The sequence below is a fragment of the Lagenorhynchus albirostris genome, chromosome X (assembly GCF_949774975.1).
Source record: "Lagenorhynchus albirostris chromosome X, mLagAlb1.1, whole genome shotgun sequence".
Lineage (NCBI taxonomy): Eukaryota > Metazoa > Chordata > Mammalia > Artiodactyla > Delphinidae > Lagenorhynchus > Lagenorhynchus albirostris.
The window spans coordinates 13332385-13357222 of NC_083116.1; the positions used below are offsets into that span (position 1 = coordinate 13332385).

Genomic DNA, 24838 nt, shown 5'->3' on the forward strand with positions numbered 1-24838 from the left:
CATTCTGGCCAAATCCTTGCTTCTCAAAGTAAAGGAGAAAGGTCCTGCTGACATTTCAGAACTTTAAGTCATGCCCAGAGGAATCCCTTCTCTCAGGACATCACTGAACAAATCCAGTTTTATATGCGTGAGGGATAAGTTAATTTTCTGCTTAACTTAATGAGAAAATGGGAGACATACTAAAATAACTTGGACACAATATTTGTGGCTGTTCCACTGGGAGCAGGGTCCAGTCTTCAGAGAAGAGGAAGTGATGAGCCGGCCAGCAGGCCAGGATCCAGAGCTGGACAGGAGGGCACATGAAGGAAGACCAGTGGAAGGGTGCATAGTGCAGGAAAGTGCCAGGCCCGGACAGAATTGCCAGGAAGCCCTGGGACCCAGGCAGGAGGCCCAGAGGTAAATAAAGCCCACAGACAATCCCCGAGTCCAGTTTCTCACCGTCTCCTTCCTTCCTTAGGCCTGCTTTTAGCACACTGGACACAGGGCCCTTCTTTTTGTTGCCATGATGCAGTACTGGGGAGGGAAACGAACTAAGAGACAAAAGGTCGGCCTCAGGCTGGGAGTAGTGGGGACAGTCTGGACCTCGATGAATTCAGACCAGGGATCCAGTCCCAGCTCTGTCACTTACTGGACATGTGATACTGGGTCCATGGCTAAGTGGCCAATATGAGCCTTAGTTTCTTCATTTGTGAAGTGGGTCTAATAAGCCCTGACTTGTGGGACTGCTGGAATGTACAGCATATAATGTAAGTCAAGCACATGGCCTGGCATTTAATGGATGTTTAATAATAGCAGTAATTCTAATATGATTTTGACCCCAGACTCTATCAGTCTCTCCTGGGACTGTGTGTGTGTGTGTGTGTGTGTGTGTGTGTGTGTGTGTGTGTGTGTGCGCGCTCCATGGCATCTCAGAGAACACGTAGCACTCTAGGACATAAAACAAGTGAGCCCCAAATGCTGCTTTTTAAATAAAACGCAGTACATTTTCCCTGTTAGTGGATATAATCTTTAATTTGGATATTGGGAGGTCTTCCCCAGTTGAATGCAACTCAAAGCTTCCGGAATTTGAGTCAAGGACTAACTCCTTTCCCCCCTCTCAGCTGCTTTTCCATCCAAACAACTATTTTCATTCATCTCACCCCCACCAAAAATCTAGCCCTTGCTTAGAGTTGGCCGAATTGCACTCAAGATAACTTAATTAAAATGTCCTCTCAGTGGCATGGGCTCTGGCTCTCCCAGGCTAGGGAAAAAGTGCCAGCCTCTGGGCACCACCTCAAAGAAATATCAGCCTTTTCTCAGGAAATCCTTGCAGATGATGTGTATAGAACACCAAGTCTGTGCACTGTGTTCAGTGGCGTGGCGACAGAAGGGCAGGACACCTGCTCCAGGTGGAGACTGGGCTATGCTTCTCCACGATCCCAGAGAAACTGCCAGGACCAGTTTTCCATTCTAGGCTTTTCTCTCACCTCTAACACCCACCTGTAAGCATAAATGAGCTAGTGAGCCAGGACTCTCATTTATTAAGATTTAATTTCTCACACCTTGTTTAATTAGTCAAGTAAATCGAGGTGTATAACTTTAATCTTACAAAACAACAGACTAAATGGGATACAGGATTCTTAGGATAACCATCTTTTACATTTTTTTCTTCTATTTCTCGCTCCCATCTATTTTATTCCTGGGCCCTTGCATGTTTCTAAGGAAATTCCTATTCCAATGCCATGTTATCCTGTTCCAGATCACAAAATATGATGAAAGATTTCCCAATTTGTGTTACAGACTAGCAAAATTATTATTCTAAAGCCTGACTAACAGCAGTAAATATGTGACCAATGTTATTCACGAACCTAGACTCTAAAGCTAAAAACCTTTAGGGAAAAAAAAGATAAAATCTGCAATTCAGCCCTCCACTACTTAGAACCTTGACCTCAAACACAGAGTGGAGAATCTTCCTCTGACTTCACTCAGGGCAGGAGAGGCTGCTGGGCATGACACTGGAGCTGCCACTGGCCATGGCAGAAGTATTAGCCCCCGCGGCAGCTCTGGCCTGAGCTCTCTCTTTCTCATCTCTCAAAGCTTCCTCATACCAGCGTGAGAATGCAGTGGGGTCAGTCTCATTGATCTTGGCAAAAAACTCCAGGACTTTCGTCTTGCTGCTTTCAGCGTGGGCCCTTGGACCCCACAGGAATTCGCAGTGTGGGGGATCACTGTCGGGCACCTGGCGCTACTCCAGGTACTTCTCCTCCACCAACTCTTTGGTGATGAGCTTCTTGGTCTCCCCGTAGATGAAATCCTCCTGCCCAGCATACATCCCAATAACACTCAGCACTTCCCAGATTTTCTCCTCAGGGGCACGGTTGCCCTGCATGAAGATCACACCCAGGATAAGTACCACGAGGCCGGCCTTGGGCACGCGCTGGTCAGCACTCAGCATCCCGTCGTAGGTGAGGTCTAGTGTCTTCACGAGCACATAGGAGTGGCTGGTGGGGTCCACTTCCTTCACTTCAATGCCAAAGACAACCTCCAGGCGCTCACAGGCTTTGCTGAAGATCACAGGGAAGTGGGCCTTGTGCTCTTTGAGGACATTCCTCAGCATTTCTGCCTTTGTGATGGGCTCCTGTTTTACATACTTGACACTTAAGAACTGCACCAGTTCGGCCACCTTCTTGTTTAGCACGTCACAGAGCAAGGACCCGGGAGCCTGGGGGGTGCTCACACCCTCTGCTTGCCTGCTGCAGCCCTCGTTTGACTTGCTCAGTGGAATGGCTGCCTCTGCGGTGCCCTGGGTCAAAGGACAGAGCGAGGAGGCACTGGCCCCTCCTCCTCAGCTACAGGGACCTGTGCGCCCACCAGGCCCTGAGCCTCTTTTCCGGCCTGAAGGCCTACTTCAAGCACGTCGCACTGACTCTTCCGACTGTGAAGCATGATGACCCGTGCTGGGGCAGCAGGCAGGGGTGTGGGCAGGGCGTGGTGATGGCGGCCAATTGGTCTGAGGGAGAGAGGAAGAGTGGGAGAAACTCGACCCTGTCAGCTCTGACCAAGGCCATCTTAATAGGTCTTCCCTTAGCCAGTGCTCTGGGGGGTCCCCTGTCTTCCTGACTGGTCTGTGCCCTAAGGACCAGTGGGAGGACCTGTGAAACTCCTCAGGGTGACACCAGCCCGCTCAGCCTGCAGATTCCAGGTAAGACAGTAGGCTGTGCGAGCTCAGGCACTGTGGTGTCCCCTCTGCTCTGGTGTGGGGGGGCCCACTGGTCGACATTCAGGGTCCTCACCTTGACTGACTCCTGGCCCTTCCTGGGCTTCCTCCGCTCTGCTCACCCGAGGACACTTGCCTCAGACCAAGATCCTTGCTCCCGGGGTTACTTGAGTCCCTGTAAGAGGAACTGAGGGCCACCTCAGGCCGCAGACTGCAATCAAAATCCTGCCCCCAGTCCCCAGCGCTGACGGGAGGGGGAAGGCCGGCCTTTGGGTTGCTCGCACCGTCCTGGGGTGGATGGTCCCATCAGTGCCCACTCGGAGTCCTCGGCTTTCTCCTGGCCAGGCAGGCCTGCACCCCATCCCTCTGCTGCTCTGAGGCAGAACTCGCAGAACAAGAGCTCACTCTCCCGAGACCAAGAGGAGGGCATCGCATCTGGCCACACCTGCCCAGGGCCTACCTGGGGTGACAGTAAGGGCTGGATGAACTCCGCGGACCCTGCTCTCCTGGAATAGACGGATCATCACGGTCCCTATCTTAAGGCCTGGGACACCCCCTCTGTTGACCCGAGGTCACCCTCCTTAAACCAAGGCCTCACTTCCCTGAGATAGCGGAGGAGGAAGCGAAGGGGCGCCACACTCAACCACCACTCCGTGTGTCCTCTCATGGCTGACAGCAGGGGCAGAGAGGCACCGGGCCCCATCTGTGCTGCAGCAGGGGGTCCGCCCCGCCCTCCACCTTCCACTTCACTCCTGGCACAGCCTGAGACTCACCCCTCCGCGAGACCAGCAGGTGGGAGTGGGTCCTTCCCCCTCAGCTGACCCAATATGTGTAATATTTGATATTTCTGATATTTGTAATTCTGTCTTCTTTTCTCTTGGTTAGCCTAACTAGAAGCTTATTAATTTTATTGATCTTTCCAAAGAACCGACTTTGGGTTTCCTTGATTTTCTCTATTGTTTTCCTGTTTTCAATTTCACTGATTTTTTACTCTATTTTTCTCTCTGCTTTCTTTACAATTTTGTTAAACACATTTTCATTTAGATTAAAAAATATATTTTCAATCTCTCTTTGGGCTTTTTCATTAACCTACAAATTATACAGAAGCATGTTATTTCATTTCCAAATATTTCAGGGATACTCTAACTACCTTCTTGTTACTGATTTTCAGTTTAATTCCATTGTGGTTTGTGAACAAACTTTGTATAATTTCTATTCTTTTAGGTATGTTTAATGGCTTTGAATTTGTCCTATCTTGATAAATGCTTTATGTCACTTGAGAGTAATATGTATTCTATTGTTGGATGGAGTATTTTATAAATGTCAAGTAGATCAAATTGACTGATAGTGCTGTTCAGGTCACCTACTGATTTTCTGCGTGTTTGATCTATCAATTACCGACAGAGTGGTATTGAAGTCTTCAAATGTAACAGTGGATTTGTCTATTTCTCCTTTCATCTCTATCAGATTTTGCTTCACATATTCTGACACTTTGTTTTTAGTTGCATATGCATTTAACGTTTCTATATCTTCTTGGAGAACTGACTTCTTTTTCATTATGTTGTGCCCCTCTGAATCCCTGATGATTTCCCTTGTCCTAAAGTCTGCTTCTGTGAAATTAATATAGCTACAACAGCTTTCTTTTGATTATTGTTAATGTGGAATATTTTTTCCATACCTTTACTTTTAGCCTACCTGAATCTTTATATTTAAAATGAATTTCTTCATCCATTAGACAAAATGTGATTAGATATTGTATTCTATCACCTTGACTACCTGTGTCTTTTTTTTTTAACATCTTTATTGGAGTATAATTGCTTTACAATGGTGTGTTAGTTTCTGCTTTATAACAAAGTGAATCAGTTATACATATACATATGTTCCCATACCTCTTCCCTCTTGCATCTCCCTCCCTCCCACCCTCCTTATCTCACCCCTCTAGGTGGTCAAGAAGTACCGAGCTGATCTCCGTGTGCTATGCGACTGCTTCCCACTAGCTATCTGTTTTACGTTTGGTACTGTATATATGTCCATGCAACTCTCTCACTTTGTCACAGCTTACCCTTCCCCATCCCAGTATCCTCAAGTCCATTCTCTAGTAGGTCTCTGTCTTTATTCCCTTCAAGCCCCTAGGTTCTTCATGACTTTTTTTCTTAGATTCCATATATATGTGTTAGCATACGGTATTTGTTTTTCTCCTTCTGACTTCTTTCACTCTGTATGACAGACTCTAGGTCCATCCACCTCACTACAAATAACTCAATTTCATTTCTTTTTATGGGTGAGTAATATTCCATTGCATATATTGCCACATCTTCTTTATCCATTCATCTGTTGATGGACACTTAGGTTGCTTCCATGTCCTGGCTATGGTAAATAGAGCTGCAATGAACATTTTGGTACATGACTCTTTTTGAATTATGGTTTTCTCAGGGTATATGCCCAGTAGTGGGATTGCTGGGTCGTATGGTAGTTCTATTTTTAGTTTTTTAAGGAACCTCCATACTGTTCTCAATAGTGGCTGTATCAATTTACATTCCCACCAACAGGGCAAGAGGGTTCCCTTCTCTCCACACCCTCTCCAGCATTTATTGTTTGTAGATTTTTTTGATGATGGCCATTCTGACTGGTGTGAGATGATATCTCATTGTAGTTTTGATTTGCATTTCTCTAATGATTAATGATGTTGAGCATTCTTTCATGTGTTTGTTTGCAGTCTGTGTATCTTCTTTGGAGAAATGTCGATTTAGGCCTTCTGCCCATTTTTGGATTGGGTTGTTTGTTTTTTTGATATTGAGCTGCATGAGCTGCTTGTAAATTTTGGAGATTAATCCTTTGTCAGTTGCTACATCTGCAAATATTTTCTCCCATTCTGAGGGTTGTCTTTTGGTCTGGTTTATGGTTTCCTTTGCTGTGCAAAAGCTTTGAAGTTTCATTAGGTCCCATTTGTTTAATTTTGTGTTTATTTCCATTTCTCTAGGAGGTGGGTCAAAAAGGATCTTGCTGTGATTTATGTCATGGAGTGTTCTGCCTATGTTTTCCTCTAAGAGTTGGATAGTGTCTGACCTTACATTTTGGTCTTTAATCCATTTTGAGTTTATTTTTGTGTATGGTGTTAGGGAGTGATCTAATCTCATACTTTTACATGTAGCTGTCCAGTTTTTCCAGCACCACATATTGAAGAGACTGTCTTTTCTCCATTGTATATCCTTGCCTCCTTTGTCATAGATTAGTTGACCATAGGTGCGTGGGTTTATCTCTGGGCTTTCTATCCTGTTCCATTGATCTATATTTCTGTTTTTGTGCCAGTACCATACTGTCTTGATTACTGTAGCTTTGTAGTATAGTCTGAAGTCAGGGAGCCTGATTCCTCCAGCTCCATTTTTCGTTCTCAAGATTGATTTGGCTATTCGGGGTCTTTTGTGTTTCCATACAAATTGTGGGATTTTTTGTTCTAGTTTTGTGAAAAATGCCAGTGGTAGTTTGATAGGGATTGCATTGAATCTGTAGATTGCTTTGGGTAGTAGAGTCATTTTCACAATGTTGATTCTTCCAATCCAAGAACATGGTATATCTCTCCATCTGTTTGTGTCATCTTTAATTTCTTTCCTCAGTGTCTTATAGTTTCTGCATACAGGTCTTTTGTCTCCTTAGGTAGGTTTATTCCTAGATATTTTATTCTTTTTGTTGCAGTGGTAAATGGGAGTGTTTTCTTAATTTCACTTTCGGATTTTTCATCATTAGTGTATAGGAATGCCAGAAATTTCTGTGCATTAATTTTGTATCCTGCTACTTTACCAAATTCATTGATTAGTTCTAGTAGTTTTCTGGTTGCATCTTTAGAATTCTCTATGTATAGTATCATGTCATCTACAAACAGCGACAGCTTTACTTCTTCTTTTCCGATTTGTATTCCTTTTATTTCTTTTTCTTCTCTGATTGCTGCAGCTAAAACTTCCAAAACTATGTTGAATAATAGTGGTGAGAGTGGGAAACCTTGTCTTGTTCCTGATCTTAGTGGAAATGGTTTCAGTTTTTCACCACTAAGGACGATGTTGGCTGTGGGTTTGTCATATATGGCCTTTATTATGTTGAGGAAAGTTCCCTTTATGCCTACTTTCTGCAGGGTTTTTATCATAAATGGGTGTTGAATTTTGTCAAAAGCTTTCTCTGCATCGATTGAGATGATCATTTGGTTTTTCTCCTTCAGTTTCTTAATATGGTGTATCACATTGCTTGATTTGCATATATTGAAGAATCCTTGCATTCCTGGGATAAACCCCACTTGATCATGGTGTATGATCCTTTTAATGTGCTGTTGGATTCTGTTTGCTAGTATTTTGTTGAGGATTTTTGCATCTATGTTCAGCAGTAATACTGGCCTGTAGTTGTCTTTGTGACATCTTTGTCTGGTTTTGGTATCAGAGTGATGGTGGCCTCGTAGAATGAGTTTGGGAGTGTTCCTCCCTCTGCCATATTTTGGAAGAGTTTGAGAAGGATAGGTGTTAGCTCTTCTCTAAATGTTTCATAGAATTTGCCTGTGAAGCCGTCTGGTCCTGGGCTTTTGTTTGTTGGAAGATTTTTAGTCACAGTTTCAATTTCAGTGCTTGTGATTTGTCCATTCATATTTTCTATTTCTTCCTGCTTCAGTCTCAGCAGGTTGTGCATTTCTAAGAATTTGTCCATTTCTTCCAGATTGTCCATTTTATTGGCATAGAGTTGCTTGTAGTAATCTCTCATGATCCTTTGTATCTCTGCCGTGTCAGTTGTTACTTCTCCTTTTTCATTTCTAATTCTGTTGATTTGAGTCTTCTCCCTTTTTTTCTTCATGAGTCTGGCTAATGGTTTATCAATCTTGTTTATTTTCTCAAAGAACCAGCTTTCAGTTTTATTGATCTTTGCTATCATTTCCTTCATTTATTTCTGATCTGATCTTTATGATTTCTTTCCTTCTGCTAACTTTGGGGGTTTTTTTGTTCTTCTTTCTCTAATTGCTTTAGGTGTAAGGTTAGGTTGCTTATTTGAGATGTTTCTTGTTTCTTAAGGTAGGATTGTATTGCTATAAACTTACCTCTTAGAACTGCTTTTGCTGCATCCCATAGGTTTTGGGTCGTCGTGTTTTCATTGTCACCTTTTTCTAGGTAGTTTTTGATTTCCTCTTTGATTTATTCAGTGATCACTTCGTTATTAAGTAGTGTACTGTTTAGCCTCCATGTGTTTGTATTTTTTACAGATTTTTTCCTGTAATTGATATCTAGTCTCATAGCATTGCTGTCGGAAAAGATACTTGATACAATTTCAATTTTCTTAAATTTATCAAGGCTTGATTTGTGACCCAAGCTATGTTCTATCCTGGAGAATGTTCCTTGAGCACTTGAGAAAAATGTGTATTCTGTCATTTTTGGATGGAATGTCCTATAAATATCAATTAAGTCCACCTTGTTTAATGTATCATTTAAAGCTTGTGTTTCCTTATTTATTTTCATTTTGGATGATCTGTTCATTGGTGAAAGTGGGGTGTTAAAGTCCCCTACTATGAATGTGTTACTGTCGATTTCCTCTTTTATGGCTGTTAGTATTTGCCTTATGTATTGAGGGGCTCCTATGTTGGGTGCATAAATATTTACAATTGTTACATCTTCTTCTTGGATCGATCCCTTGATCATTATGTAGTGTCCTTCTTTGTCTCTTCTAATAGTCTTTATTTTAAAGTCTATTTTGTCTGATATGAGAATTGCTACTCCAGCTTTCTTTTGGTTTCCATTTGCATGGAGTATCTTTTTCCATCCTCTCACTTTCAGTCTGTATGTGTCCCTAGGTCTGAAGTGGGTCTCTTATAGACAGCATATATATGGGTCTTGTTTTTGTATCCATTCAGCCAGTCTGTGTCTTTTGGTGGGAGCATTTAATCCATTTACATTTAAGGTAATTATCGATATGTATGTTCCTATTCCCATTTTCTTAATTGTTTTGGGTTTGTTATTATAGGTCTTTTCTTTCTCTTGTGTTTCTTGTCTAGAGAAGATCCTTTAGCATTTGTTGTAAAGCTGGTTTGGTGGTGCTGAACTCTCTCAGCTTTTGCTTGTCTGTAAAGGTTTTAATTTCTCCATCAAATCTGAATGAGATCCTTGCTGGGTAGAGTAATCTTGGTTGTAGGTTTTTCTCCTTCATCACTTTAAATACGTCTTGCCACTCCCTTCTGGCTTGCAGAGTTTCTGCTGAAAGATCAGCTGTTAACCTTATGGGGATTCCCTTGTGTGTTATTTGTTGTTTTTCCCTTGCTGCTTTTAATATGTTTTCTTTGTATTTAATTTTTGACAGTTTGATTAATATGTGTCTTGGCATGTTTCTCCTTGGATTTATCCTGTATAGGACTCTCTGTGCTTCCTGGACTTGATCAACTATTTCCTTTCTCATATTAGGGAAGTTTTCAACTATAACCTCTTCAAATATTTTCTCAGTCCCTTTCTGTTTCTCTTCTTCTTCTGGAACCCCTATAATTCGAATGTTGGTGCGTTTAATGTTGTCCCAGAGGTCTCTGAGACTGTCCTCAGTTCTTTTCATTCTTTTTTTCTTTATTCTGCTCTGCAGTAGTTATTTCCATTATTTTGTCTTCCAGGTCACTTATCCGTTCTTCTGCCTCAGTTATTCTGCTATTGATCCCTTCTAGAGTATTTTTAATTTCATTTATTGTGTTGTTCATCGTTCCTTGTTTCATCTTTAGTTCTTCTAGGTCCTTGTTAAATGTTTCTTGCATTTTCTCTATTCTATTTCCAAGATTTTGGATCATCTTTATTATCATTATTCTGAATTCTTTTTCAGGTAGTCTGCCTATTTCCCCTTTATTTGTTAGGTCTGGTGGGTTTTTATCTTGCTCCTTCATCTGCTGTGTGTTTTTCTGTCTTCTCATTTTGCTTATCTTACTGTGTTTGGGGTCTCCTTTTTGCAGGCTGCAGGTTCGTAGTTCCCGTTGTTTTTGGTGTCTGCCCCCAGTGGCTAAAGTTGATTCAGTGGGTTGTGTAGGCTTCGTGGTGGAGGGGACTAGTGCCTGTGTTATGGTGGATGAGGCTGGATCTTGTCTTTCTGGTGGGCAGGTCCACGTCTAGTGGTGTGTTTTGGGGTGTCTGTGGACTCATTATGATTTTAGGCAGCCTCTCTGCTAATGGGTGTGTTTGTGTTCCTGTCTTTCTAGTTGTTTGGCATAGGGTGTCCAGCACTGTAGCTTGCTGGTCATTGAGTGAAGCTGGGTGTTGGTGTTGAGATGGAGATCTCTGGGAGATTTTCGCTGTTTGATATTATGTGGAGCTGGGAGGTCTCTTGTGGACCAGTGTCCTGAAGTTGGCTCTCCCACCTCAGAGGCACAGCACTGACTCCTGGCTGCAGCACCAAGAGCCTTTCATCCACACGGCTTCGCTCTGTTCAGTGGCCACCAACTGGATCCTTAGTTTCACTTAACTTCTTGGAAAACACATGTTGTTCACAAAGAGAACAGGAAGGCAGTGAGGAAATGTATCATTTCTTCTAACTGGGCTCCTGGCACCAGAATCCCCGCCTCACCCAGCGACTTCTCTTCACTTTTGAAGAACAATTTTGCTGGATACAGAATACTATGTTGATGGGTTTTTTTTTTCTTTCAATACTTTAAATATTTCACTTTTCACGCTTTCCTCCATAGTTTCTGATGAGATGTCCAGTGTAATTCTTGCATCTGCATATTTGTTTCCTAGAGCTGCCAAATTACCACAAACTGGGTGCCTTAAAATAAATTTATTCTTTCACAATTCTGGAGGCCTGAAGTCTGAAATCAAGGTGCTGGCAGGACTGCTCTCTTTCCCAAGGCTCTAGTGCAGAATGCTTCCTTGTTTATTCCATCTTCTGGTGGTTCCAGTCTTTGTTTTGGAGGACAGACATAATTACCATAACACAGTGCCCAGTAATCACTCAATAAATGTTAGTTCTTTCATTGGTATTTCTTTACGGGTCTCTCTCCCGTTTTGGACTGAGTCTTCCAAAGCCATGTCTGGATGATGCACACAACACTTATCGGTGTTGTACCTAATGAGGACCCAATAAGCAGTTGTTAAAATGAATTATTCAAAAGGAGCTATGGCCAGTTCCCTAGTGGATCAACAGATTTGTGAATAGACGAGAATATGTGCTGAGCCAATTGTTTGTTCTTATCCATACATATCTGACTATAACTAAACTTATGATTCTCTTAGGATTCACAGCATTCTGTAGACTTGGTATTATCTGAGGTATTCTGTATCTCATCTTTTTCTTACAAAAACATTTGTCATTAGATTTAGGGCCCATCTAGATAACCCAGGATGATCTCATCTTCAGATTCTTCACTTAATTACATTTGCAAAGAACATTTTTTCAAAAAAAGTCACATTCACAGCTACTGGGGGTTAGGACTTATACATATCTTTTTGGGGACCACAATTCGACGTACTAAAACCTCTTTCTCTATAGATAAGATGTTTTACCCCTCATATTATCATTTACTTAGGTCTTCTTTAGTTTATATCTGCAGTGACTTTTAGTTTTTTGTGTACGGTTTTTCTACAACTTTGGTCAGATTTATCCCTATGTATTTCATATTTTCTGATGCTATTTTAAAATGCACTCCTCTTTTTCATTTCTGTTTGCAGTTGTTCATTGCTAATATGTAAAAATAAAACATTTTGTGTGTGTATAGAGTTTGTATACTGCAACCTTGCTAAATCCAAATATTAGTTTTTGAAGTTTTTTTTTTTAAGATTGATAGAGTATTCTACATACACTATTTTAGAGTCTGAATAAAGACATTTTTACATCTCCCTTTGTGATCTGGAGGCCTTTTTCCCCCTCATGTTGCACCTGACAGAACCTTCAGTATGAAGTTGAACAACCCTTCCCTGCTCTGGGAGTGCACATCAGTTTAGATGGTGGTTTCCTGAATGCAAACACCCAGAACAACTTTCAGCATGTGAATATTTGCCTCCTCACCATCTACACTGAAAAAACCTAAGCCTGGGTAATACACTTTCTGAGTTGAACATAACCCCTCAGATTTAAAACAAGAGTAGGCTACTCAGTAGGGCAAGTTTAATTCACTAAAGTCTTGACAGAATGAAGGCAGTGATCTCAGGCTAGAAACAGAGAACTGAGAAGAGCTACGTGGACATTGTGAAAATGAGGAAGAATGGAGAAGTTACCTGGTGGTAGCCAAGAAGTGAATGATCTTCAAGGCATACAAGGGAAATTTGTAGGAAGGAACTGAGACGATTCACGTATCCACTGAGACTTACATATTAAATGTAGTCACATTATGTTGGAGGGATTTTAGGTAAGACATCCAAAATAATAGGTCATGCATGATGAAGGGTGGGAGAAAAAGAACAGAATGAACCACCGAATGTAGTGGCTGTGGTGAAAGTCTTGGAGGAAATACCCTCTCTGGCATGTCGGCTGTCAGAACTGATGGTGGGGAGATGAGGAAAAGTGGAAGGTCATTTTGGGAAGGGTCTTTAGAAGTGCTAAAAATAAATGCTCCCTTTATGCAATTAGAGCATGTTGTCTTCCAGGGTCTCCTTACACCCCCATCCCAAGGTATCAAGAGTGGTGCTTTTTAATATCCAAGCCACTGCAGAGTTACTATCGCTGGGGAAATTCCTTGGTGACTAAAGAAAGCCCAAGGGCATGGTTCTTCATTGTCTTGGGGAGGGATGTATAGGGAACTGACAAAAAGTGTTGAAACATTCAGAGAACTAAAACATTTGCTATTTGGCTCTGGTGAAATATATAATCAGTTTTAGCATGCACCTGAAAAGGTAGAATTAAAACATTCATGAATCATCATTGCAAAGTTGAGGATATGGGGAGGGGGAAGGGTAAGCTGTGACAAAGCGAGAGAGGGGCATGGACATATATACACTACCAAACGTAAGGTAGATAGCTAGTGGGAAGCAGCCGCATAGCACAGGGAGATCAGCTTGGTTCTTTGTGACCGCCTGGAGGGGTGGGATAGGGAGGGTGGGAGGGAGGGAGATGCAAGAGGGAAGAGATATGGGAACATATGTATATGTATAACTGATTCACTTTGTTATAAAGCAGAAACTAACACACCATTGTAAAGCAATTATACTCCAATAAAGATGTAAAAAATACAAAACAAAACAAAAAAACACAAAGTTTTCATAAGTTTAAAAACTAAACACTCTATCCTACTGAATTGGGGAAGTCTTTAGTACTTCTTCAAATAATTTAAGATAAATAGTTTAACATAGTTATATCAAGCTAAGAAACATGCTTAACAGTGGGAACCATGTTAATTAAATAAAGCTTAGAAGAATTAAATCTATTTACTATAAAAATGATGCTCTCACCTTGTAATATTTTTAGACAATTGAGACATGCTTCAAATAGAAAATAGAAGTCACATACATTCCCTTTACACTCACACCCTCAAAGTTTACCACTGTGAACAATTTCTGTACATCCTTCCAGAGGATTTTTATGTGCATACTAACATTTATGTGAAAAATTTTAAATTATGTTACCTTGTTGGACTCACTTTTCTGCACTTAACATTAGATCTTGGACATTTTTCCATGTTAATGTATACTTTCTATCACTTTATTTTCACTGACTGAATAATATGGATCCTTAGGATTTTTCCCGGTTCTTGTATTACAAACAATATGACAATAAACATCCTTCCATCTTAGTGTACTTACATGACAGTTTTTGTAGGATAAGTCTCATAAATGGAATTGCTCAATCAAAAATGTATGTACATAATTTTTTTAAATGTATGTACACTTTATAATTTGTTACTGTTATATTTTCCTATAAAATGGTGCCAACTTATATTCTCACAGTGTTCAAAAACACTTGTTTCTCTTACATTCTTGCCAACACATTTTAATCTTTGCCAATATGACTGAAGAAGTATTTAGAGTTTTAATTTGCCTTTTACAATTATTAGTAAAGATTGTTTTAAATGCATTTTGGACAGTTTTATTTCTTATTCTGTAAAGTATTTTTCATTTCCTTGCCTATTTTCTATTAGGTTGTTTGTTTCTTTTCTTTATGGACCTGCAGTTCTTAATATAACATCAACGATATGCAACATTTTTAGAGGACCTGACTACGTGCCAGGAATATTTTAAGCACTTTATATTTATTTTATTTATTCTTCACAAAAACCCAAAAGGAAAAGAGTACATTATCTGTTCATCTGACAACATAACTGAAGTACAGAATGGTGAAGTAACCTGCCCAAGGTCATATAGTAAGTCAGAGGTCCCCAACTTTTTGGCACCAGGGACTGGTTTCGTGGAAGACAATTTTTCCACGGATGGGCGGGGTTGGGGGGGATGGTTTAGGTGGTAATGCGAGAGATGGTTCAGGCAGTAATGCGAGTGATGGGGAGCGGCAGGTGACGTTTCGCCCGCCGCTCACCTCCTGCTGTGAGGCCTGGTTCCTAACAGGCTTCGGACTGATAGTGGTCCACGGGCCTGAGGGTTGGGGACCCCTGTAGTAAGTGGCTGATTTGGAATTTGAGCCCTGGGAGTCTAACCCACAACTTACTCTCCTAATTAGAATTACATTGAATTTATAGATTAATTTGGCAAGAATTGATATCATTACTCTTTTGAGTCTTCCCCTGACCACTGTTCTCCATTTATTTAGATTTTTAAGATAACTTTCAATTAAAATTTTATGATTTTGTATATAATGGTCTTGCACAACTTTCACTGGATTATTTCTAGGTATCTAGTATTTTTGTTGCTAGTATAAATGACATTTAGACATTTTGATTGCATTTGTAACTCTTCATTCCTAGTGTGTAGAAATAAAATGAATTTTTGTATACTGAAACCACTTTCAGCAGTGTAGCTGAATCCTTTCTTATTTACAGTGCTAGGAACTCTAGTGCAGTGTTGAATAAATAGGATGCTAGTCCATTTCTTAATAGCTAGACTCCCATGGATTCACAAGGAACGTAAGCATATTAAAGGCATGGCGAAGGCTTGCAGTTAATACATCTGCTACCAGTTATATAGCGTTACTGATGTTTCAGTTACTATTCTAAGTGCTTTATAAGTGTTAGTTCATTAAATCCACCTAAAATTCTGTGAGACAAGGACTAGTATTACCTTTATTCTGTTGTTGAGAAATCTAAGGCACAGGGAGAATATGTTACTTGTTCCATGTCACATGGCTAGTAAGGGATGGGGTCCACATGGTGTGGTTCTAGAGTCCATGCTTTTAACTACTATGCCAAATTGAAACTTTTATTCGAATACATTTACTTTAAATAGCAGATGGAACTGTAATGTCACTTGCCTATAATAAAATACAGTTAGTATGGGTTACATTTATTTTGAGGTTGCGAGAAAAATGCAACCATCTTAAATTATACCTATATGGAAATATAAAAAAGGTCCCCACTAGGTAGTTAATATCTCCAACTTCCTTTGCCTTTATAATCTTGCAGACAATGTGGGCTGGGTTCTCCAATAAGGTGAGCAATTAAATACCAAATGGTCATATAAAGTAGAACAATGATCGAGGAATTGTGAGTAAATGGCTTAGCTGTGTGTAATAGTGAATACTGTATTTTTTCCTGAAGAGTTTGTAATCAAGACTTTTACATACGAAGTCTGATTAGTGTAAGAAGACTCACACTGGTGTTTCTAAAATTGGTGTGAGATCACTGGCAGATTTTTTTGTTCATGTATAATTACACTTGGATAGTATTTCTAAGGTAGAGAGGAACATTTTCCTGTCCAGAGCCAGTCAGAAGCGAAATGTCAGTGCCCCTGGCATGGAATCATTCCATTTGATACCTCTGTAATGGAATGGTAAGTTAACAACAAACAATGTGAACTGGCTCGTAGGAGCTCTGAGCCACATGATCCATTTTTTAAAAAATAAAACTGATGAGTGACAATGAGTGGGTAAAAATAATGCAAGTTTTGTTTTGATACATTTCCTCTGTAAACACAGATAAGATTTCTACATGGGTGACATTTGCTGTCATGGTGGAGTGTAGCACTTCCCAAACTAATCTGATGCTAGTGTCATGAGAGATGGCAATGGGTGGTCTGTGAAAAAAGGAATTTGATAATCAAATTAATTTAGCCTGTCTAACCTACCCTACGACACGATCATACTTCTGCCCTGTGTGAGATTATTCAGGATGTGGACACTTACGGTTGTCCTGTATCAGCCTAATTTCAGATATCCCTCTCTTTTTCATCAAACTCACTTACAATAAATATACCTTAAGAAAAATGAGTGTGTTCTTTGTATGTTTTTTTATAAATTTATTTTTTTATTATTTATTTTTGGCTGCATTGGGTCTTTGTTTCTGTGCACTGCTTTCTCTAGTTGCGGTGAGCCGGGGCTACTCTTAGTTGTGGTGCGCAGGCTTCTCATTGCGGTGGCTTCTCTTGTTGCAGAGCTCAGGCATGCGGGCTTCAGTAGTTGTGGTTCACGGGCTCTAGAGCACAGGCTCAGTAGTTGCGGCGCATGGGTTTAGTAGCTCCGCGACATGTGGGATCTTCCCGGACCAGGGCTCAAACCCGTGTCTCCTGCATTGGCAGGCGGATTCTTAACCACTGCACCACCAGGGAAACCTGTTCTTTGTATTTTATTAAGATTTTTTTGCCCCAGCAGAAAAGACAAACATATAAACCAGCAGTAAAAATACTGTGTGATAAGTGATCGACTAAAGTACATAACAATATAAATATATAACAGACAAAGGAAACTTAAGTTTTCTGGGGAATTTGGGAAGGTTTCATAGAGATGGCGGCCCTTAGGTTGAGAATAAAAAAGATGAATTGGAGTTTTCTAGGCAATCACGGGTCCTTGCAGATATATGGTTTGGTTAAGCAAGGTGGGTAGAGACAGAATCAGATTTAGGAGGAGGGCAGACAGGCGGCTGCACAGGGTGTCAATCTATTCTGGGCGCTAAAACATTAAAGTGTTAAATAGCAAATGAAACCAGTTAATTCATGCTTCTATCTACCAATGATTATATAACTGGCAAAACAGAAATCGGACAGCTTTTGACTGAAATATTCACTACCTCAAGTAGAAATAAAAATACTCCTAGTGGTGCTGACTTCTCATGGTTGAACGGTTGTTGCAACACACATGTGCAAGTTGCAGGTTCCAACTACAGGCAGGTGGCACAACCAAAGCCAAGACCAGTCAGAGGACAGTCACCTAAATTCCGCAGCAAAGTATAGGACTAGTTATTTGGAATAAGAAATGTCATCTAGTAGCTACATTTTAAATGGTTCACCATGCCTCCCAAGGGGTTGTCAGGATTTGGAAATTGTATGGAATAAATTAATGTCATAAATCCTTTACCTTAAACGTAAAGAAGCATCAAATTTTATTATTAGAAAATTCATATCTTTCCATCCGCACTTGAAAAAATGAGGCTGAAGAAGTATGTGTTTAAAGAATATTGCCTTGGGACTTCTCTGGTGGCGCAGTGGTTAAGAATCCGCCTGCCAATGCAGGGGACACGGGTTCGAGCCCTGGCCTGGGAAGATCCCACATGCCGTGGAGCAACTAAGCCCATAAGCCACAACTACTGAGCCTGTGCTCTAGAGCCTGTGAGCCATAACTACTGAGCCTGCATGCCACAACTACTGAAGCCCATGCGCCTAGAGTCCGTGCTGCACAACAAGAGAAGCCACCGCAATGAGAAGCCCGTGCGCCGCAATGAAGAGTAGCCCTCGCTCGCCACAACTAGAGAAAGCCTGCGCGCAGCAATGAAGACCCAATGCAGCCAAAAAATAAATTAATTAATTAAAAAAAAAAAGAATATCGCCTTGATTGGGTGCCAAATTAGTAGCCATCCGGGGAGTACCACTTTTTATCATTCTGGCTCTGAATATAGGGGAGTAATGAGAGATGAGGTTACAGAGATCAGCAGGGGACAAATAACTAGCAGAAAATATAAGCAACGTAAAACATAAAATTTATCTTATGTGTCATTGGGATCCACGGAAAGCGTTTAACTAGGGATCGGTGTAATCCCGTTTATGTTTCAGACAAATCACTCTGCTAGTCATGCAGAAGATAGCCTGGGCAGGGAGAGGAAGGAGTACGATTACAGGCAAGAAGACTACCTAGGAGGCTGCTGGCATAGTCTGGGTCTGAAATGATGAGGTATTGAGCTAGTCAGTACTTGTGGAAATGAAGAGGATATCAGAGATTCAGAAGCGTTATTAAGAGGCAGATGCCACAAGGCTGACTGTCCATTCATTCAAAAAATATATTCATCTCCTACTTCGTGCCACAAACAGCTAGAACCTAGAAATCTGAAGATAAGTAAAACACAATCCTTGTTTTCAGGTGAAACAAGTAGCAATGCATATAAATAATTATAAAACAGTGTGATGGAACTACAGTAAAATTATGCACGAGCTACAGTGGGGCATGAAGAGGAGGAAATGATTTACTTTACCTGGGAAACTTGAGGGAGGCTTCAGAGAGGCGGTAGCACTTGAAATGAGCCTTCAGGAACATATAGGAATTGGTTGGATGATCATGGATCATCCTGGTAAAATCATTCCTGGAAGAGGGAGCTGTGTGTGCAAAGGCTCATAAGTTTAAGAGAACATGACCTTACTTGGTAATGAAACTTCAAGTTTTTCGATCTGACAGTGTGGGTGAATGAGGGGGTGAGGGATGCGAGAGGCCATAGCAATTAATAAAAGATAAGGGTGAAGAACTAGAATGGCTACCTCATAAAGTGCATTGGAAAACCACATGCTGATGAGTTTGGCTTTGTCCTAAAAAGGCAATGAGTAGTCATTGGAGGCTTTAAAACAAAGAACTGACATTGTCTCCATTGCATTTTATTTTTTATTCTTTTTAATCTTTTAATCGAAGTATAGTTAATTTACAATGTTGTGTTAGTTTCAAGTGTACAGCAAAGTGATTCGGATATATATATATATATATATATATACACACACACACACACACACACACACACACACACACACACACACACATATATACACACATACACACACTCATTTTCAGATTCTTTTCCCTTATAGGTTATTACAAGGTATTGAGTATAGTTCCCTGTGGTATACAGTAGGCCCTTGTTGTTTACCTATTTTATATATAGTAGTGTGTATATATTAATCCCAACTCCTAATTTATCTCTTTAGAAATGATTCTGCTCTTTGAAACAGAGTTATGCGAACAAAGTTGATTCTGTTTTTTGTGTCTGTTTCTATGGTACCCACTGTTTTATCACTTATCAGACTTAAATCAAACTGAAAAGGTTTGAATCCTGTGTCCATCAGCCACTTACCATTAGACCTTGGGCCAGTCATTTTACCATAGGTTCTTTTTCCTCCTCTGTTAAATGGAGATACAGTAAGTCCCCTACATATGAATAAGTTCCATTCCAAGAGCGAGTTCATACTTCCAATTTGTTTGCAAGTCCAGAAAAGTTAGCCTAGGTACCCAACTAACACAATCAGCTATGTAGTACGGTACTGTACTAGGTTTATAATACTTTTCACACAAAAGTAAAGTACACAAAAGCACAACCACTTGTAGAGGATGCACGCACGTGACAATGTACACCTGACACATGAACTAACTTACGTGATTGGACATGCGAACGCACGTTTGCATCTTTGAAAGTTTGCAACTTGAAGGTCCGTATATAGGGGACTTACTGTATTAATAGTACCACCCACGCTGGGTCCCGGTGGGGATTAAAAGAGATAATATATGTGAAGTGTTTGGAACAATGTCTTAAATACCATAACCACAAAACAAATAAAATACTACATTTGTTTGTGTGTTTCCAAGACAATCTACCCTACCAGACTTTGACCTTTCCAAGGGTAAGAGTTGTACCTATTTTCGTGTTTCCTGGTATAGGGCATAGCTATGGTAGACCAGATGACATGCCACCCAGATCCCCCTTCAGTGAAGGACTTATTCCCCTAGCTGTTGGGAGTACTCTCAGCAGAAAGTCTTCAGTTGTCAGCCCCTTCAGGAAACATCTCAGCTACACAGAGCTGCTTTGTTCAAGGTCACATCCCCCCCCAAGGTAGAGACACAGTGAGTAATTGATTTAGAAATATACAGGCCTGGTGATATCCATCCTTGGGGATGGCAATTCTGAAGGGCAACTATAGCTTCAGAGATCCCTGTGGGGTTGGACAAGGCTATCATTGGGCTGTATCATAATTTGAGATCTCCCACTGCCCACTCCTGTTTCCTTTCTTCTCCCTTCCATAGGTGTTTATCTCAAAGGCACTCCTTAGTAAACATCCTGCACATTGACGTCCAACTCAGAACTGGCTCCCTAGGGAATCCAACCCACAACTGTGGCATTTGTAAGGTAGTCAAAGGTTAGTTGAATGAATGAATGGATGAATGCTCATTTCTCCTGAAAAATATGAAAATCATGGGCTTTGTGTGTTATTTAACCTTTCTTCCCTTCATCTTTATGGGGATGTAGTAAACAATGTGCTCTGTGAAGAGAATATATATACTCTTAACTATGTGAATCCAGGAATAAATTATACTCTGGCAGAGTGCAAACTTTCAGTGCCAAAAGTATTTCTGTTGGCTTCTCTCCTTGTAATTAAACCATGTTCATCCTTGAGGATGTCTTAAAAAGAAATGCTTGGATTTTAAGAGAACACTAATACAATATGAAGGGAAGCTATGTTGATAATGTCTTTTTGAAGAGATAGCTAATGCAAAAAACTTTAAAAATATTACATAAAGTAAGTCAACTCAGTACATCATATGAAAATGTAATCTCCTGTTTCTTCGTGTTTTGTTGGTAGGAAAGGGCCTTTAATTTCTTTACTTTATTCATCATGCTATTCTATATAAGAAGATATATATATATATATATATTTAAATTTATTTATTTGGCTGCACTGGGTCTTAGTTGCGGCACACGGGATCTTTAGTTGTGGCATGATCTTTTGTTGTGGCATGCGGAATCTAGTTCCCTGACCAGGGATCAAACCCAGGCCCCCTGAATTGGGAGTGTGGAGTCTTAGCCACTGGACCACCAGGGAAACCCCAATATTTTAAAAGTATATATACATATATATATATATATGTATATATATATATATATATATATATATATATATATACATATATATATATATATATAGAACTCAGTTCTACTGTCCTGTGGTGAATATCAATTGACCGTAAATGCATGGGTTTATTTCTGGGTTCTCTATTCTGTTCCATTGGTCTATATGTCTGTTTTTATGCCAGTACCATACTGTTTTGATTATGATCACTTTGTAATATAATTTGAAGTCACAGTCAACATACTTTTATTGCATATGTAGTTACGTGGAAAAATAATACAAAAGACGGGGACCTATCCTTTAATTCATGGAGCTCACAGTCATTGGGACATGGAAAAGTAAACAGAATACTGCAATCCAGTGTAAGAGGGACTATAAGAGAAGCTGGAAGTGAGAACAAGAGGCTTTGGTTGCTCACAACATGTACACCTAATTAAGAATGGAGTAGGGAAAACATGCTAGGGTAGCTTACTGGAGCAGGTGGTGATGACCAACCCAAGTTTTGCATGACCATTAAGACTGAATCAAGAAAAGAGACAGGGAAAAGGTTTTTCAGGCAGAGAGATCAGTATGTGCAAAACATTGAGCTAGGACTATGAGGGAGTCAGGATGGGAGTTCTGGAAGTAACAAAACAAACAAGAACTTCAATGGAATAGAAAAGGTTATTTTTAGTCCTAATGTGATATCTCATCACCTCACTAAACAATTCATTTTGGAAGTCACCTCTATATAGATGGTATATTTCTTTCACTTTATAACTCATGCATTTCCCAAAAGTGTGATTTCTGAATGTTTACTATCAATTTTATCCATTTGAGAAATAACTTTCAAATGGCCCAGCTTTTACAAATATCTACATATGGAGACTAATATAGCACTGATGTGATAGTTTCACTATATATTTAGTACTGAAATTGGCCCAAGCCTGGGCTTTTCAAGCTGACTTTCTTCCCCATCCACCCTGGGGCCAGCATGCCATAGTAATGGAAACTTGCAGTTTTCTGAATAATAGCACATGGCAGCACCACTTAGGTAAGCACAGAGATCTCATAATTTAAAACTCCTCACCCCCTTTCTAAAACACTTTCTATGGCAGCCCACTGCTTTAAAAAATAAAGCCCAATTTCCTATGTAAAGCATTCAAAACCTGGGACAAATTCACCCCAAACTTCTATTCCAGGCTCCTTTCCCTGCATTTTCCCTCCCCTTCACACCCTGAACACACCAGCCATGCCAGAATTCCTTGCCATTGCCTGAATATCATCTGTAGAGCTTTAGCTTTGCTCATGTATCTCTCTGCCTAGAATGCCATTCCTCATCACACCCCACCCCTTTCTGGCTCCCTTCCATAATATTTAATGTATCACTTTTCTTTGAGGAGCACTTCTCACCTATTAGACCATGGTGATTACTACTGAGTCCAAAAGAACTGTGTTCAAATTGAAGCTCTGCCTTTTTTACTAGCTGTGAAACAATGCACCAGTTAATTAACCATTTTGAGGGACCTCTGTTCCCTCATCTGTAAAATGGGAATAATGATAATACCTCTGTCATAGGAGGGTGGTGAGGATTAAATGACATAATTACCATAACACAGTGTCCAGTAATCACTCAATAAATGTTAGTTCTTTCATTAGTATTTCTCTAAGTGTCTCTCTCCCTTTTTGGACTGAGTCTTCCAAAGACATGTCTGGATGATGCGCACAACACTTATCACGGGTGTTGTACCTGATGAGGACCCAAGAAGCAGTTGTTAAAATGAATTATTCAAAAGGAACTATGACCAGTTCCCTAGTGAATCAACAGATCTGTGAATAGATGAGGATTTGTACTGAGCCAATTGTTTGTTCTTATCCAAACATATATCTGACTATAACTAAACTTATGATTCTCCTAAGTTTCACAACATTCTGTAGACATGGTATTATCTGAGTGTTGTGTGACTTCTTATGGCGTTTCAGATTATGAAATAATGTTAGGTTATTTTTTGGTTTAATAACAGAAGAATATTTGTAAGAAATTTCAAGTTTACATAAATTGATTCTTGTTTTTCATTTTTTCCTATATTTAGAGTTCACTGGGTGAAATAATTTCCTAGTCACAGTTGGATTGAAACCCATAGTCAAACTACGAATTAGAGTAAAATACTAGCTTCTTGATATATTTGTTCAAAATGCAATTTTCCTTTGCTCCCAATATAATTTACTAAGTGAATACAGTCTAATTACATGTCAATTTTTTTTTCTCTTTTTGTGACACACTGAGATCTTTTTCTACCATTTAGTGATTATTTGTAATCTTGCCAACTAGGAATCATATGCCAACTGCTGAACATCCTACTCAGAGTCTCCTCAACACAAGAGGCTTAGGGAGTGTTGAAACATATATCCATTAGAGGCGGATAACAGAGGGAGCAGTGTACAAAGGGCTAACAAATGCTTAGAGCACAGTTTCAAAAGCACAAAGCCATTTGTTTTTCTTATCAAATTGAATATATTAGTTGTGATATTCCAAAGCATCATTTAGATAGATGTCTGTAGTTCAGGGCACACTGTATAGGTCAGCACACCAGTGTAGCCCTGTACTAGAAATGCATGTATTTACTTAAATTGCAGAAAGCAGAACAAAGGCACAGATACTAAGACACTCAGTAGTCTCTGGCTCTCATACTGAGTTGGCAGTTTTGGAGGCCATTTTGAGAGGGCCTGAGGGTGAGACTCTCAAGTATGGGTTTGAATAATCCTGACAGATTCATAATGATTTCGGAATTTTAATAGTCAGTTATTTCTAAAGTTACATTGTAGATTGTATTATTTGCTTCAAATTCCTCATCCTTCCATATGTCTATGGTGCAGCAGTGTCCTCCCAAACTCAAACTTGAGTAGGACTGTGTGATTTGCCTTGGACTGTAGAATAAGCTGGAAGTAACAGTGAGCCAATTCCAAACGTAGCCCTCAAGAGGCTTGCATTTTTCCACTTGCTCTTTTTTTTTTTTTTTTTTTTTTTTGCGGTACGCGGGCCTCTCACTGTTGTGGCCTCTCCCGTTGCGGAGCACAGGCTCCGGACGCGCAGGCTCAGCGGCCATGGCTCACGGGCTTAGTTGCGCCGCGGCATGTGGGATCTTCCCGGACCGGGGCACGAACCCGCGTCCCCTGCATCGGCAGGCGGACTCTCAACCACTGCGCCACCAGGGAAGCCCCTGCTCTTTTTTTTTTTTAACATCTTTATTGGAGTATAGTTGCTTTACAATGTTGTGTTAGTTTCTGCTGTATAACAAAGTGAATCAGCTATATGTATACATATATCCCCATATCTCCTCCCTCTTGCGTCTCCCTCCCTCCCACCGTCCCTATCCCACCCCTCTAGGTGGTCACAAAGCACCGAGCTGATCTCCCTGTGCTATGCAGCTGCTTCCCACTACCTATCTATTTTACGTTTGGTAGTGTATATATATTCATGCCACTCTCTCACTTCGTCCCAGCTTACCCTTCCCCCTCCCCGTGTCCTCAAGTCCATTCTCTATGT

General features: G+C 40.5%; 1 protein-coding gene across 1 annotated transcript; it reads right to left on the bottom strand.

Moving 5' to 3' along the window:
• Nucleotides 1-1960: 1960 nt before the first annotated feature.
• On the bottom strand, nt 1961-2925 carry LOC132514055 (putative MAGE domain-containing protein MAGEA13P). Its single transcript, XM_060138718.1, is given in 2 exon segments — nt 1961-2815; nt 2818-2925. Coding segments are annotated over 2 exon segments (963 nt in total).
• Nucleotides 2926-24838: the final 21913 nt, after the last annotated feature.